Here is a 14,283-nt window from a genome sequence, read left to right as displayed (position 1 = left end):
AGCAGCTCAAGCCAAGGTGTTGCAGCAGCACCTCACGCAATGTCAGGTCCAGGCCAGGCTCTTATGTCCGAGCCCGCTAACCTCGAACGGAATGAGGACGGAAAACGGCTTAACAGAGCTGACCTTTTTCCAAAGACGCACAGCCAGGGTCCAAACGCTGAGCCGGAAATTACGCGTCGGTCTCCACTTTCGACACGGCTGCAGGGTGGCGGTGCGTTGGGTGCTCAGCCAGGGCGAAACAAAGCTTGCGTGGCCACACGCTCGGAATTGCTTGGCGGTTGGCCATTTAAGCTTCCGGGCATGGCGATGTCGTTCGTCATCCAGCAACCCATTTCACCTTTCCACCTAACCACACCACTTCTTCCTACAACATCATCACTCCACGTCTCTCCAGCATGCCGGAACGTTCAACAGGTCCGATGATGTTCATCGGCGAGCGCTGCGCGTTCGATGAATGCCATCGCGAAGACTTCCTCCCCTTCAAGTGTGGCGACTGCCGCCAGCACTACTGCTCGAACCACTTCCGTCCGCAGGCGCATCGCTGTTCTCATTATGACGATAAGGATCTCGACTATCGTGTGCCGCTGTGTCCGATCTGTGACCAGCCTCCGCAGGGATGGCAGCGCGACCAGGATCCTAACATTGCCATGGACCGTCATCTCTCCGGCCAATGTCCCATGCTCGACAGCAACGGCCATCTCAAGTCAGGCGCTTCTTCTCCCGCTGCGCTCAAGATGAAGAGAGCCAAGAAGGCCAACGAATGCTCGTTCGTCAAGTGCTCCAAGATCATGGTCGTTCCCATCCAGTGCCCACAGTGCGCCGCATGCTTCTGCCCCTCTCATCGGGCACCCAACCAGCACAGCTGTCAGCATTCATCATCCTCCTCTCCAGCCGCATCCTCGACTCGTATCGCCTCCGCGGCTCCAGCAACAAGCGGCATCAAGAGCGCGTTCCAGAACCTCAAGATCAGCACACCGCAGCTCGGATCCAGCAGCACGCCCTCCAAGAGCACCGGCTCGAAACCGCCCGCCACAGCGCCAAAGTCGACCGCCGCAACCTCGACCTCGCAACCGTTTGGAAAGATGTTTGACAAGTCAGAAAAGTGGGTGCCCAAGCCGATCTTTGGCAAGGCTTGAGCAGCTCGCGAGTCGATCGGACCCGTCCGAGTGGGATTGTAGATTGGTACGCCTTTCTCCGACCGCGCCTGCTCACCGATACATCACGCCTAGGCACCGGCAGCGCGCACTTGCTTACTGACTGTGCTCTCGGCTTCACTTTTGACCGTACAGGCGTGCGAAAGCAGAGCGGATGTCCGCCATCCGCGCCATGCAGGCGCGCCAGCGCAAGGGCATCCTATCCGATGCAGACACCGTCAGGCTCGCCGAAGAAATGGCAGCCCTGTCCAAGACCGAGAGAATCAAGGCTTCGGATTCGGATTGCTCCGTCATGTGATGCCAATTCTCTGCCGCCGCATCCACATTATACCCGTTCAATCATGCAATTGATAACCGCAATAGACGCACTTGATCCAGCGTGACATTTGTGTGTGCTACTGGTCGTACACGAGCTGACGGAAAGTGATGCTCTGTGATGGCCAAGAGAAAAAGATGGCGTTAGCACGGCTGTTGTGAGGCTGCGGACCTGCGCCACGGCAGCTTACAATTCTTGGCGTCTTGATTTTGAGCTCTTTGGGGATTTCGTGGGTGTAGAACTTCTGCGTTTGGCCCTGCATGACAAGCAGGCTGCCGCCGGCAAGCATCCATCGTTTCTTCACCTTCTCGCTTGACGGTTGAGTTGAACCCTTCCGAGGCTGCTTTCGTTCCATGATCCAGCTCCTATCGGCGCCGAGGGAAACAGTGACGATGACCTTGTTCTCGATGTTGTCCGAGTGTCTGCCAATGTAGATGCTGCCGTCTTCGTACCGGTTGAGCATGCAGTGGTTGAAGCGCACCTCGGAGCCGAGACAGTCGTCGGACGAGATGAGCGAGGCGATGTGGTTGAGCAGCGGCGGGAACGGAGCATGGAGCTCAACCGGATGTCCGCTGTACTTGAGGTGCAGACCGGGTGCTGTTGAGTACGCCGCAATGTCGCGGCTCTGCGTGATCTCGCGGCCGTACACTTTGAGTTTGGGTCGGTACCATTCGGACAATCGGTCGAGTTCGGCCCGCCACTCTTCCGCCAGATGCGCAGAGATAAAGTCGGGCTTGTAGTAGATCTCGGCGTCGGGAAGACCTTCCACCTCGTACGTCGAGCAGAATTCGGGCCTTGTGACTTGGTGGAACGGTCCGCGATGGTGGTACTCAGGCGCCGCTGATGTTGTCGTGAGCGCTGCAGACGAAGCAGGCTTTGATCGTTTGCTCGGCTCCTCGGTCTCATCCTTCGCTTCATCTTCCTTTGCGCTGTACTGCGATCGTGTACGTTTTGTCGGACTTGCTTCCGCCTTGACGGGCGGCAACCGGGTGCGATGCGCTCCAAACTTGACGTTGAACAGCGTGCATTGCACCGTTCGCCTGGCTGGAGAAGGCGTCTTGCTCGTGCCTTCCCCTTTGTCAGTCGGCTCGAGTGCCGAGGGTGAGAACGATGACGGCTTGACCATCCTTGTGCCAGTCTCCTATGTGTCAATGGACGAGGTTGCTGTAGAAGGGCAGACTCAGCGCGGGTTTGCCACTCGAGCCTCGGCTATTCAAAGGCAGCCTCAGGGTCCAGCTGGGTCAGTTCGTGCAGCAATGCACTTTTTGGTAGCCGCAATCGGGGCAGCACTCCCCGATCAGACGGCCGGGATGCGGGAAGTATGAAGGCACGGGCGAATTTCCGTTCGCCACAAAGCACCTCATGGAGAGATCTCCTTATCGCAAGCCGATCATGAAGTTCTGCGCCCGTCACTGCTCCAAAGCAAGCAGAGTGCATTCATGGCAGAGGCTCCTGTTCCAAAACAATCAATGCTCACATTCGATCGTGGGAGCGAGAGCCAGGTGAATCAGCTATTCCTGTGGTGAGGTGTGACATCGGTGACCGGCGAAATCCAAGGGTCGGAAAAGCCGAAGCCTGTCGCCTGCAAAGATACCCGAAGCTTCACAGCGCGCACGGAGCACGGTTGTGAATGGATGTCCAGTCCCTTTTCGCCATCGCCATCTTCAGTGAGCTGGCTCTGCAACGCCCAAAGGAAAGGCCAGCCTGGCTGTTTCGCCGGCGGCGAACGTATCGGTGGATGCTCGGTCGAGCCAAATTGCATGGCGGCAACGTGTGCAGCGCCAGTGCTCGATTTTCGCGACTGTTGGGGTGGGGGCAATTTCGCCGCACCACAACAACTGCGCTGCTGACCTGCCGTGGCTCCACCAAGTGCTTTTTCGCGAGAGCTCCACATTCGCATCGGAGGCTCATACCGGACAGGATGGCGAGCTGGCTCGCTCAAGTTGTTCGTGTTTCGTGCGTGTGTGGTGCTGTGCAGGAGCACAATGCCTGAGCAAGAGGCGCGAGGCGCGAAGCGCGAATGCAGCTGATGCGTGCAGTTGGGGCTTCATCTATAATCGATGAGGGTCTGATTGGAAGAAGCGTCCAATCTTTGCGCAAAGCCAGCCGAGCCTTTTTTTTTTTTTTTTTTTCTGGTCTCGGGCTCAAGAGGCCGGCGAGTTGTTTTTTTCTGCATCTCTAAATTTTCGCGCCCTGCAGCGCTTCTTCTTCGGGCCAGCGAGCGGGAGTGGCTCGAGCTTTTTTTTTTCTGCTCGGCACGAGACAGCGTTCGGCAAAAGTGGGAGAGAGAGGCAGCAGCGTGGCGTGGCTGAGGAAGCGGTGTTGGACTCGGCGGCCAAATGCGAGTTTTCCAGCAGATCTGGCTATCTGTAGCCTCGTCAGCGCAGCAGCAGAAAGATCAGACGCAGGCGCAGAAGCTTCATCCTCCGCCGCCGCCGCCGCCTCGCCGCCGTCAGCTCGGTCGGTCTTGGTCGCGCTGATTTGCGCAACTCTGCCTGCAGCAGCCTCCTCTTCACCGTTAGAATCTCTCCGCCACTTCGCGACCCACCTTCTTCTTCTCTCCACCACCCTTCCCCTCCACGTATCTTTCTCCCCTTTCGCCGGTCAAGGTACACACACCTTTGCAAGCACCTCATCATGATCTACGCTCCCATCGCAAAGACCCAGCTCGAGTGGTACGCCTCGCTCAACCCCCTCGAGCACGGCGTCGACAACAAGTTCTTCCGTAAGACGTAAGTCTCTGCCGGCCAAGCCACCGCAACAATCACCTGCCCGTCTGTTCTTTGCTGACAATCGCACTATTTCAATGTGTGTCATTGACAATCGCAGCTCCATCATCGCCACCATCGGCCCCAAGACCAACAATGTCCAGATGCTCGGTGCCCTCCGCCAGGCGGGTATGAACATCGGTAAGTGCAGCACCAACACCGGGATTGTTTCGCTGGCTATTACCGTTCAGCACATACTGACGTGAATTCTCGCCCGACGATCTTCCCTGATCCACAGTCCGCCTGAACGCTTCGCACGGCTCCCACGAGTACTTCAAGTCGGTCGTTGACAACGCCCGCGCCGTGGTGGCTCAGACCCCCGGTCGTCCTCTTGCCATCGCTCTCGACACCGTAAGTTGGCCTTATGCGTCTTGCAGTTCGCGGCAATCCGCAGAATCATATTGCTGACCAGTTGCCCAATAACCTGCTTTCGGAGAACAGAAGGGCCCCGAGATGCGAACCGGTGTCATGGTCAACGGCGAGGATGTCAAGATCGCCATGGGCCACGAGTTCTACGTCACCACCGACGACGCCTATGCCGAGAAGTGCAGCCTCGAGTACCTCTACATCGACTACAAGAACCTCGCCAACAAGGTCGAGGTCGGCCGAACCATCTTCATCGACGACGGTATCCTCTCGCTCCAGGTGCTCGCCATCGAGAGCGACAAGCTCGTCAAGGTGCGCGCCGTCAACAACGGCGTCCTCTCCTCCAAGAAGGGTGTCAACCTCCCCATGACCGAGGTCGACCTGCCCGCCATCTCGGACAAGGACAGGAAGGACATCGAGTTCGCCGTCGAGCAGGACCTCGACATGATCTTCGCCTCGTTCATCCGCCGCGGCAGCGATGTCCGCACCATCCGCGAGATCCTCGGCGAGAAGGGCGCGCACATCAAGATCATCTCCAAGGTCGAGAACCACCAGGGTGTGCAGAACTTTGACGAGATCCTCAAGGAGTCGGACGGCATCATGGTTGCCCGTGGTGACCTGGGTATCGAGATCCCCGCTCCCCAGGTATTCATGGCGCAGAAGATGATGATCTCCAAGTGCAACATTGCCGGCAAGCCCGTCATCTGCGCTACCCAGATGCTCGAGTCGATGATCGTCAACAACCGCCCCACGCGTGCCGAGGTTTCGGATGTCGCCAACGCCGTTCTGGACGGTGCCGACTGCGTCATGCTTTCCGGAGAGACCGCCAAGGGCGCATACCCCATCGAGGCCGTCAAGATGATGGCCGAGACTGCATACCTCGCCGAGCAGAGCGTTTCGTACGTGCCCCTCTTCAACGAGATGCGCACGCTCACCACCATCCCCACCGACACCAACGAGACCATCGCCATGGCTGCCGTCGCCGCCTCGCTCGAGCAGCACGCCGGCGCCATCCTGCTCATGTCGACCAGCGGTAACACGGCTCGTCTGGTCAGCAAGTACCGCCCCAGCTGCCCCATCCTCACCATCACCCGCAACCCTCACACTGCTCGCGACGTGCACCTGTACCGCGGCTGCTACCCCTTCCTCTACCCCCATGCCCGCCCCGAGGACAACTCCAAGTGGCAGGAGGACGTCGACAACCGCATCAAGTACGGTCTCGCCGAGGCGCTCAACCTCGGCATCATCGAGAAGGGCGATGTCGTCATCACTCTGCAGGGCTGGAGGGCACAGAGCGGCAGCACCAACACCATCCGCATCCTCAGCGTGCCCGAGAGCGCCCGCGACTTCAAGCTCGAGGGCACCCACCCCAGCCAGTAGATGCGGTTGCGTTGACGGTTTCAAAAGAAGGGCCCGGATGCCACGCCTGCTGCGACTAGATGGGCAGTATGGCCGTGCATGCTTGACCTAGGTTGATTTGTAGTTTCGTTCTGGTTTTGGTTTGCAACAAACACACATGTTTTTCTCGCACTAGTGCAGGTCCCCATTGAGCGTCTGAGATGCGAAGGGAGAGGAGAGGGACGAGACCCGAGTGGCCACTGCATTGGACCAGGTGGACGGACTCAGGGTCCGGCGTCGGAGGAGAAGATAAAGCAGGTGCGTGACAGGTGCAAGGTACGGGCGTCTAGCGTTCGGCTAGATAAGATTGGCAACGGTGGAGGCCGGCGCACCGGTGAATTCGGTCGGAGCGGCGTCTTGTACCTGGCGCAGAGAGCATGACAAGTGCGAAAGGGGTCACAGGGAGGAAGGCTGCGAGAGGCTGGAAGCGGAAGTACGAAGTACCGGGACGTGAAAGACCGGGCAAGAAGCAGGCCGAGGATTCGGGCAAGACCGGTCTCGACCGAAGTTTTCGACCACTTCTAACGTGTTAGGGCGTTAATGCAGACAAGACGGGATTTTTGGCCACGTGTTCCGTCTTTGACGAGCATGCCAAACGACAACTTTGCGAGGTGTTGCCACCAGCTAGGCTTCGAGCGCACTTTTCGTGGCGGCGAATCGCGCGGTGCCTGTGCCCGCCAAATGAAGGCCGCGAATCAGTGCCGGTGGAGAGAGGCCCACAGCGGGAAAATCGGCGCAGCGCAACGAGCCGCGGAACGCCACCTCGCTGCGCGACGTTCAATTTGTTGGGGATGCACGTCATGCAGGATCCGCAGGATTTGACGCAGGTTGCGGAGGGGAGTTCGTGGCTCTTTTTTTTTTCTTCCTCGGTTCGCCTGCGCAAGCCGGTTCATGGCCGTCAGTTTGTGCGGCCGACCGCGTTCCGCCTCTGGGCTTGGCTGCACCATGAAACTTTGGGCTCTCTTCTTGACCCGCAAGTCTGAGCTCGCCCGCGCTCCCCGGCGGCAGAGTCTGCGATTACAGCAAACCCCCTTCATGCGTCAGTGGGGCGGTCGTGTGACTGTACCCCACCCACATGTCCACGCGGGCGATGGAACGCATCGACTGGCTTGAGCCTATCGTGCTTTTGGCTCAGAATTATAGCAGAGCCTTGCGACGGTCGCAGAATGTAAGCCGAACTCTGTGCAGCCGCCACCTTCATGCCAAGACAGTCATGGCGGCCAAAGCGTAGGGAGCGATGGACCAGGCAGGGGCGAAGAAGCACTTGCGAACGGCTTTTGCCCAGCCTACGCACAGCTCGGGGGTTTTGGCCTGCGAACAACCTCCGAGAAGGATCGAAGACTACCTCCGCTCCCCGCCCAGGCCTAGATAGCCACCAAGGCCGCATTGACGGCCACCCATGTGAGCCCCGAGTAGCGCACGCGACTGCATCGCTCGACCGCCGCATTCCAGTCGAGATCTCTTTGTTGAGCATGAGCTTGGTCGGCTAGCCACCGATTCAGTTTAGCCTCACGATTGGCTCCGTCGACCGCCTGCAGCTGTACAGTCAGGCTTGGCCAAGAGCGCACGCTCGCCACCAGACCGGGCCAGCTGAAAGTGGCTATCCCCAACGTCGGATCGTCGTCGGGCCGGCCGAACGGGCGGGCCCTGAACGACGTCTCTGAGTTTGATGACTGGCAGGGACCAAAAAATTAATGCTTCCATCCCCGCACCCGTCTCAACTTTTCTGCCGGGCCCATGCACCCATTTTTTCTTCTCTTGGTGGCGTGCAGCCGGCAAATCACTTTATGAGCTGCGGAAGGGTTCCGCGGCCGACACTATATAGCCCCACACCGTCCCGTCTGGTGCTTTCCGCAACGTGACCATCCCCTCATACACCTCACGATGCTGTACGCTCTTGACAACCCGCTCTCTTCGTTCTGGCAAAGGCTCTCGCAGCAGCCATACCCGGCCAAGCCCGAGGGTCTGCCGGTTGCCGACTGGGCGTTTGAGCTCTCGCTCTCGCCTTGGGTGCCGCTGCTTACCGGCGTTGTCTACCTCTTCGCCACGCACGCCACCAACAACCGCTTTGGACCGGGCAAGCCCAAGCCCACCGACCTTGTCAAGCAGTCGTACGGTCTGTCGCAGACCGTGCTTGGCCACAACATCCTGCTCGCCGTCTACTCGGGCTGGACCTTCTTCCACGCCGCCACGCGCATCCTGAGCTACCTGCTCGGTGGTGCTCTTGCCGGAGGCTTCTCTGGTCTGACGAACGCCTACTGCACCGTGCCTATCGCCGATGCGTCGTTTGCTGGCCTCGGCATCTACGTGTGGCTGTTCTACATCTCCAAGTACTACGAGATTATCGACTCGGTCATCCTCATCCTCAAGGGCAAGCCCGTGAGCAACCTGCAGTCGTACCACCATGCCGGTGCGATTCTGTGCATGTGGGCTGCCTACCGCTACTCGGCACCCGCGGTGTTCATCTTCCTGCTCTTCAACTCGCTCGTGCACACGCTCATGTACACCTACTACTCGATGACCGCGCTCAAGCTGCCCTTCACCGGCGGCCTCAAGCGCAGCATGACCACTATCCAGATCACCCAGCTCGTCGTCGGATGTGGCCTCGCCTCGTCGTACCTCTGGCTCACGTACGCTCCTAGCGCGTACCCGGCCGGCGCCGTTCCCACCCCCGGCAGGCACGTGCTCAACCCGGTCTCGTCGGCTTTCAGCTCGTTCACCTCGGCTGCCAACAGCACCGCATCGGACTCCAAGTTCCTCGCGTCGACTTCGACCGAGGCACTCCAGCTCATCAAGCAGGCCATCCTCGCGAGCGTCGGCGCCAACCAGAAGACCGCCTGTGTTGCTACCACCGGTCAGCTCTTTGCCGTCGTGCTCAACGTCGCATACCTCATCCCGCTCATCTACCTCTTTGTCAGCTTCTACATCCGCAGCTACCAGAAGAAGGCGGCCAAGGGCGCAAAGGCGCAGTAATCGTGCCACCCAACTTTACCTGCGGCTAGCTGGAGGCAAGCCGCGGTATGCTTTCTCTTTCAATGTATTTCTACCCCAATCTGATGTGTTCCCAGGTCAAGGTCTTGGTGCTGTGAAGGATGCGGAATGAGCTCTATTGACACCGAAGTAGAGTGTGGAGAGGCGTGCTAGGATAGTGTACAGCGGAAAGGACGATTACAGTGCAAGGAGACAAATGGGACGATGCAGGTGGCGGGCGGAGAGCGCGGCCGGTGGTATCAAGAGTGCGAAAAAGAGGCGTATGTGCAAGCTCGGCGCCGGGGGGGGGGGGTGTGGATCCGAGCGGATTAGAGAACACCGATTTGGCGGAGAAAGTGGGCGAGGTGGGCGGCGATGCGTTCTGCGATCCAGTTGCCGAGCGCCTCGAGGCCCCAGAAGATGAAGCCGTGGGAGAGGGCGTCTACCTTTTTGACGGTGAGCACGGCGGTGCGGCCGTCCTGGCCGATGTTGTGGTTGATGCCGTGGCGGCCCGGGTCGAGGAGGCCGTCGATCCACTCTACGTCGGCCTTGTAATAGACGTTGTTCCACTTGCCGCCGCGCTGGGCGGCAGCGACGAGCAGGTCGCGCCCGACGTTGTAGCCGTCGCGGTCGATGGTGTGGTGGTACTTGAGATTCTTCTCCTTGGATACGGCGAGGAACCATGCGCCCGTGTTGGCCATGGTGCCGTTCTGCTTCCACACGCGGAAGTGATTTCCGCCGTACAAGCTCTCCCAGCATGCGCCGACCCAGCGGCCCGGTGCGCCGGGGAAGCCGGTCTCGCGGTACTCGAACATCTCGGGCACCCAGCCCTTGCCGTCGCCCAGGTCGGCGCGCTGCAGGTTGCCCATGTGCAGGTTGAGGCACTCGAACGAAAAGCCGATGGTGCGGATGTAGTCCTTCAGGCCGAGGTCGGAGAGGACGTGCTTGTCCGACTTGCCCGAGATGATCACATTGATGGGCTCGCGCAGTCCGTTGCCCACCAGATCGAGCATCGAGCCGCCGTACGTTCGCGGGTCGACCCATCCGGGCTGGTCGGGGTCGCCGGATCCGTCGCCATTGTCGAGATCAAGTGCATTGAATACGGCGTCCTCGGAGAAGGACGAGTTATAGACGAGGAGATCCGAGACGCCAATCGCGGGATCGTTGAGATCTAGAGACTCGCGTGTGGACTGTGGCGGAAACGGTGAAAATGGGTCGATGGGCTGCCATGGCACGGCGGCTGCGGCTACCGCGAGCGGGACGAGTGTCGCCACCAAGAGGGTGCGATGTAGACGCATGCTGATGCGACACCAGTCGGGTTGGTGTGATCTGCAGATGGTTGGCGAGATGAATGTGGGGAAAGAGCAAGCTGTTGACGAGCTCTACTTGCGGGTTTGGATTGCGGCTGCCGGCGACTGATTCTGGACTGCAGCCGGCAGTTGCCAAAATAGGAGAACTCGGCTGCGCAGCCAGTGTGACGCGATTTGGGTTTGCGGAGTTTCGAAGAAGGCGCTCTCACACCCAAACATCCTTGCCGCATCTCTCGTGCGATAGATCCGGTTGTCGCATGTGTCGCCTCCACCTGGCCAAAGCTGTGCCGGACACGCCGTGTCAATCCGCCTCACCTTTGCACCACCATCGAGACGCACAGATCACCATGTCGACATCAACACCAGAAGAGCTGCTCAAGAATGCCGAGAAGAAGGCGTCCGCCTCGGGCGGCTGGTTCTCCTCCGCTACCAGCAAGCAGGAGGAGGCGATTGAACTCTTCAAGGCTGCAGCCAACAAGTTCCGCATCCAGAACCGGTTTGAAGAGGCCGGCAATGCCTACATGCGCGCAGCCGAGACCGAGATCAAGACGGGCGAAAAAGACTATGCTGCCAACACGTTCTTTGAGGCCAACAAGTGTTTCCGCATGAGTCGGCCCGAGCTGGCCGTGGTGGCACTGACGCGTGCGCGCGAGATCCTTATCGAGCGTGGACGATTCCGCCAGGCGGCCGATCGCGAAAAGGCGGTCGCAGAGCTGTACAAGAACGACGCGGCCGATCCGGAGAAGGCGCTCGAGGCGTACGAACAGGCAGCAGCCTGGTATCTGCAAGAAGGCGCCAATGCCACCGCAAGCGGATGCTATCGTGAGGCTGCACAGCTCGCTACCGACCTTGCACGATACCCACAAGCGATCGAACGCTGGGAACAGGTTGCAAGCATGTCGCTCGAAAGCAACCTCACCCGATACAGCGTCAAGGACTACTACCTCAACGCTGGCATGTGCTACCTCGCCATCCCCGTAAGTCTTCCGTCCTATCGTCTTAGCACTGACTACAGCATACTGACACTCGTTGCGTTTTGGACGGTAGGATTATGTGGCGGCGGTACGTGCGATGCAGTTCTACGCAGAACAGGATACCAGCTTCCCAACCACCATGGAGGGTCGTTTCTTGCACTCGCTCGTCCAGGCATGCGAGGAGGGAGACCTGCAGGCTTTCGACGGCCGCGTCCAGGAGTACGACCGCACCAAGAAGATCCAGGGCTGGCAAGCCTCCCTCCTGCGCGCTGTTCGCAAGGGCATTCAGGACGAACCCGACCTTTCCTAGTTCCACGATCCCTCACTCACTTTGCACTTGCTTCAACCTCGTCATCTGTCTTCCACACTGTTCGACTCAAGTCTAAGTCTGGTTCCTCGTGAGAAGCGCGGTTCGAATTCGTATGATCACTCCGAAAGTAACAGAGGTAGACTGTAGGGCGGACTTCAGTACTCGAGCTCGCAGGCGAGGGCGAGAAAGGCATCGTCGTCGTCGGCAAAGCTGTCGTCCGACGACGCGGCGTGTTCGACGCGGCCCTGCTGTGCGCTGCGTCGGCTGGACAGCTGCGCTGGTTGGGACGGTTGGCGGGTGGGTGTGACGCGCGAAATCGCCGGAGGCCGAAACGGTGCTGCGGGCCCGCTCGCTGCAGTGGCGGCGGTGGCTCCAGCTTGCGACGCCGAAGCGACGTACTGCGATGCGCTGCGTGGCAGGCCCGGCTGGCGCGCCTGCGACATGCCGGGCAGCGCGTGGGGTCGCGCGCGTGCGGCGGGCGCACTCACCTTGCGCGATGCTACCGGCGCAACCGTCCCGCCAGCCGCCTTGCGCGGCGAGGCTGATGCGGCCTTGGCGAACGCCGAGGGCGCACGTACGCCCAGCTTTTTGCCCATGCCCGTCTGCTGCATCGCCTCGATCCGCGCCGACCGCTTGACTGGCGAAGCAGCCGCGGGAGCTGCGGTCTCGTCAGCGCCCTCGTGCTCTTTCCTTGACGTGACAGCAGTGCTTTGTTCGTGCCTGGTTACTGTAGGAGCTTCGGCTTGCGGCAGAGGCGCTCGTGATGGAAGTGCCGATTGAGGTCGATTCGCGGCGCCGATTTCTTTGGCATCGAGATTTGACTGCGGTTGTTGTCGGACCGGTCCCGATGGCGATCGTGACCGCGGTGCGGCATGCGCAGACTTGGACTGCAGCTCCTGCTGTGCTGTAACGTTGATAGCTCGGGGCTGCAGGATGCGCGCCTGCCGCTCGTCCTCCTTGCGCACTGCATTGAAGACGTCGTGGTCCGACTTGACCGGGCGAAAGACTCGACGCGACTGAGATCCCTCTCCTTGGTCTTCGTGTTGTGTAGTATGTGAACCCGAGCTCAGGTTGGGTCGCGCAGAGGTCGGCGCGGATGTGGTGCGATTGAGTCCTTCCCTTGGTGTCAGGCGCGCGCTTTCTGGCTGGTCAGCGACTGATGCTTCCGAGCTGTTCTGTCCGATCGAGCTCAGCGCGGTACTTGCGTGGCCGTTGCAGGCTGTCCGAGGTGCTTGGATACCTTGAATGGCGGCTTGAAGATCCTCGAAGAGCTTCAGACAGTCGGTTCCCGATTCGTCTGAGAATCCGAGACCGGCCATGAGCGATTCTCTCTTGCGCCGCCGGGGATGCCTGCGGTCGAGTCGTCGGTGCGATCCTGTCGGCTGCGAACTCGGCTGTACTGCTGCCATCGGCTGGACTGTCGATTTGGAAGAGCAGCTGAGCTCGGACGGTGATGACGGCTGTCGCACTCTGCCAGTATTGCCGGCGTCCATGGTTCGTCTGCGCCTCGATTCGGGCGACGACTCGCCCACATCGCCGAGCAGTAATCGCGCAGGCGCACCGGCGCTGTCCACTGCATCGTCGTCCTCATCATCCGAGATCTCTAGCACCGCATATTCCCGCGTCTTCTCCTTTACCGTAGTTGGGTCTGAGACGTTGCGGCCCTGTTTACGTGAGCTGCCGACGAGCTTGCGCTTGGCTGCATCTCTCGAGACGAGCGGCGACTGCGCCTCGAGCGCGCCCGGCAGCTTTTTGAGCTCGCCGACAAACGCCTGTGTGCATAGTGGTAGTGTTGGGGAATCCTGGCTTCTGCTGGGTGTCCAGTTGTTCAGATGGCGCAGCACACCGGGCGAGGGAGAGGCGTGCCAGAACACCTTGGAGCTCGAGGGCTGCGATGACGAAAGCTGCGACGACGACGGGCCCGAGTTGCTCAGATTGAGCGAGTCGAATAGTTCCGACATGGCTTCGCCTGCGGTCGTGCCCAAGAAAGTCGGTGGACGGTAGCTCTGCTGAGTCGAGACGATGTCGTGCCTATGTGGTCATGGCCAATGTCGTTATGAAGGCGTGGTGAGTCCGGCTGTCGAACGCTTCCGAGTCCAAGCTTGGAGAAAGGGGGCAAGGAGGGGTGAATGGAAAGAGGAAGGGAGTGGAGGAAGAGACGGCGTGCGAATCGTGTTGGAGATGTCGATGACGGCAATCGAGAAGCAAAAGCTTGAATTGGATGATCATGAAAAGCGCTGCAGCTGCATCGACGCGCGACCCCAAATTGCGAATTGCTGGCGCCCGCTGTGACAATCGACGAGACCCTTTTCGGATGCATCACACGCGACTGCCGCCCTTGCACATGCCGGAATCTCATCCTGTTCCCAAGTCACATTCAGATGTCCGTAATCGCAGTGTTCGCAAAGGCTCTGATGCCGATCCACACACTGCGGATGGTAGCTAGTGAGAAGCTTGACTCTGACTTACGACCTGTAAGCGGCCTTCTGCTGTCGAAAGGGTCTGCGGCTGCGAGCGAGGCTTGACGCGTCCAGGCCTTCAGGACGCGGTGGAGCAGGGGTGTGCGTTAGAACAACACTCGTGCTCAGCAGACCAGTGCAAAAAAAAAATCGATGCTTGTTACATCGCAACATCATCGGCAGAGAAATGATTTTCGCCGCGTCGTCGGCCTCCACCAGCCAGGCAAGAGGGTGGCTCGGGAGCATGCATGTGTATGG

General features: G+C 59.7%; 8 protein-coding genes across 8 annotated transcripts; 4 read left to right on the top strand and 4 right to left on the bottom strand.

Moving 5' to 3' along the window:
- Positions 1–39: 39 nt before the first annotated feature.
- On the top strand, positions 40–1,452 carry PAN0_001d0720 (arsenite inducuble RNA associated protein aip-1; the record flags this gene model as incomplete). The annotated part of the gene is made up of 3 exons (XM_014804335.1): positions 40–311; positions 395–1,102; positions 1,290–1,452. 3 exons carry the CDS (start codon positions 40–42, stop codon positions 1,450–1,452), a joined length of 1,143 nt encoding a protein of 380 aa, XP_014659821.1.
- A 97-nt stretch (positions 1,453–1,549) lies between these two features.
- Positions 1,550–2,596, bottom strand: PAN0_001c0719 (DNA methylase; the record flags this gene model as incomplete). Its single annotated transcript, XM_014804334.1, has 1 exon — positions 1,550–2,596. One exon carries the CDS (start codon positions 2,594–2,596, stop codon positions 1,550–1,552), a length of 1,047 nt encoding a protein of 348 aa, XP_014659820.1.
- A 381-nt stretch (positions 2,597–2,977) lies between these two features.
- Positions 2,978–3,364, bottom strand: PAN0_001c0718 (uncharacterized protein; the record flags this gene model as incomplete). Its single annotated transcript, XM_014804333.1, has 1 exon — positions 2,978–3,364. One exon carries the CDS (start codon positions 3,362–3,364, stop codon positions 2,978–2,980), a length of 387 nt encoding a protein of 128 aa, XP_014659819.1.
- A 743-nt stretch (positions 3,365–4,107) lies between these two features.
- Positions 4,108–5,984, top strand: PAN0_001d0717 (pyruvate kinase; the record flags this gene model as incomplete). The annotated part of the gene is made up of 4 exons (XM_014804332.1): positions 4,108–4,202; positions 4,300–4,379; positions 4,477–4,589; positions 4,680–5,984. The coding sequence occupies 4 exons, from the start codon at positions 4,108–4,110 to the stop codon at positions 5,982–5,984; spliced, it is 1,593 nt and encodes a 530-aa protein (XP_014659818.1).
- A 1,902-nt stretch (positions 5,985–7,886) lies between these two features.
- On the top strand, positions 7,887–8,975 carry PAN0_001d0716 (fatty acid elongase; the record flags this gene model as incomplete). Its single annotated transcript, XM_014804331.1, has 1 exon — positions 7,887–8,975. One exon carries the CDS (start codon positions 7,887–7,889, stop codon positions 8,973–8,975), a length of 1,089 nt encoding a protein of 362 aa, XP_014659817.1.
- Positions 8,976–9,301: 326 nt separating this feature from the next.
- Positions 9,302–10,270, bottom strand: PAN0_001c0715 (uncharacterized protein; the record flags this gene model as incomplete). The annotated part of the gene is made up of 1 exon (XM_014804330.1): positions 9,302–10,270. One exon carries the CDS (start codon positions 10,268–10,270, stop codon positions 9,302–9,304), a length of 969 nt encoding a protein of 322 aa, XP_014659816.1.
- A 359-nt stretch (positions 10,271–10,629) lies between these two features.
- PAN0_001d0714 (vesicular-fusion protein sec17) lies at positions 10,630–11,566 on the top strand (the record flags this gene model as incomplete). The annotated part of the gene is made up of 2 exons (XM_014804329.1): positions 10,630–11,259; positions 11,330–11,566. 2 exons carry the CDS (start codon positions 10,630–10,632, stop codon positions 11,564–11,566), a joined length of 867 nt encoding a protein of 288 aa, XP_014659815.1.
- Positions 11,567–11,721: 155 nt separating this feature from the next.
- Positions 11,722–14,275, bottom strand: PAN0_001c0713 (uncharacterized protein; the record flags this gene model as incomplete). The annotated part of the gene is made up of 3 exons (XM_014804328.1): positions 11,722–13,597; positions 14,036–14,086; positions 14,190–14,275. 3 exons carry the CDS (start codon positions 14,273–14,275, stop codon positions 11,722–11,724), a joined length of 2,013 nt encoding a protein of 670 aa, XP_014659814.1.
- Between the last annotated feature and the right edge of the window lie 8 nt (positions 14,276–14,283).

This window comes from Moesziomyces antarcticus (assembly GCF_000747765.1).
Source record: "Moesziomyces antarcticus DNA, scaffold: scaffold_v10001, strain JCM 10317, whole genome shotgun sequence".
NCBI lineage: Eukaryota > Fungi > Basidiomycota > Ustilaginomycetes > Ustilaginales > Ustilaginaceae > Moesziomyces > Moesziomyces antarcticus.
This window is presented reverse-complemented; position numbering and strand designations above follow the sequence as displayed.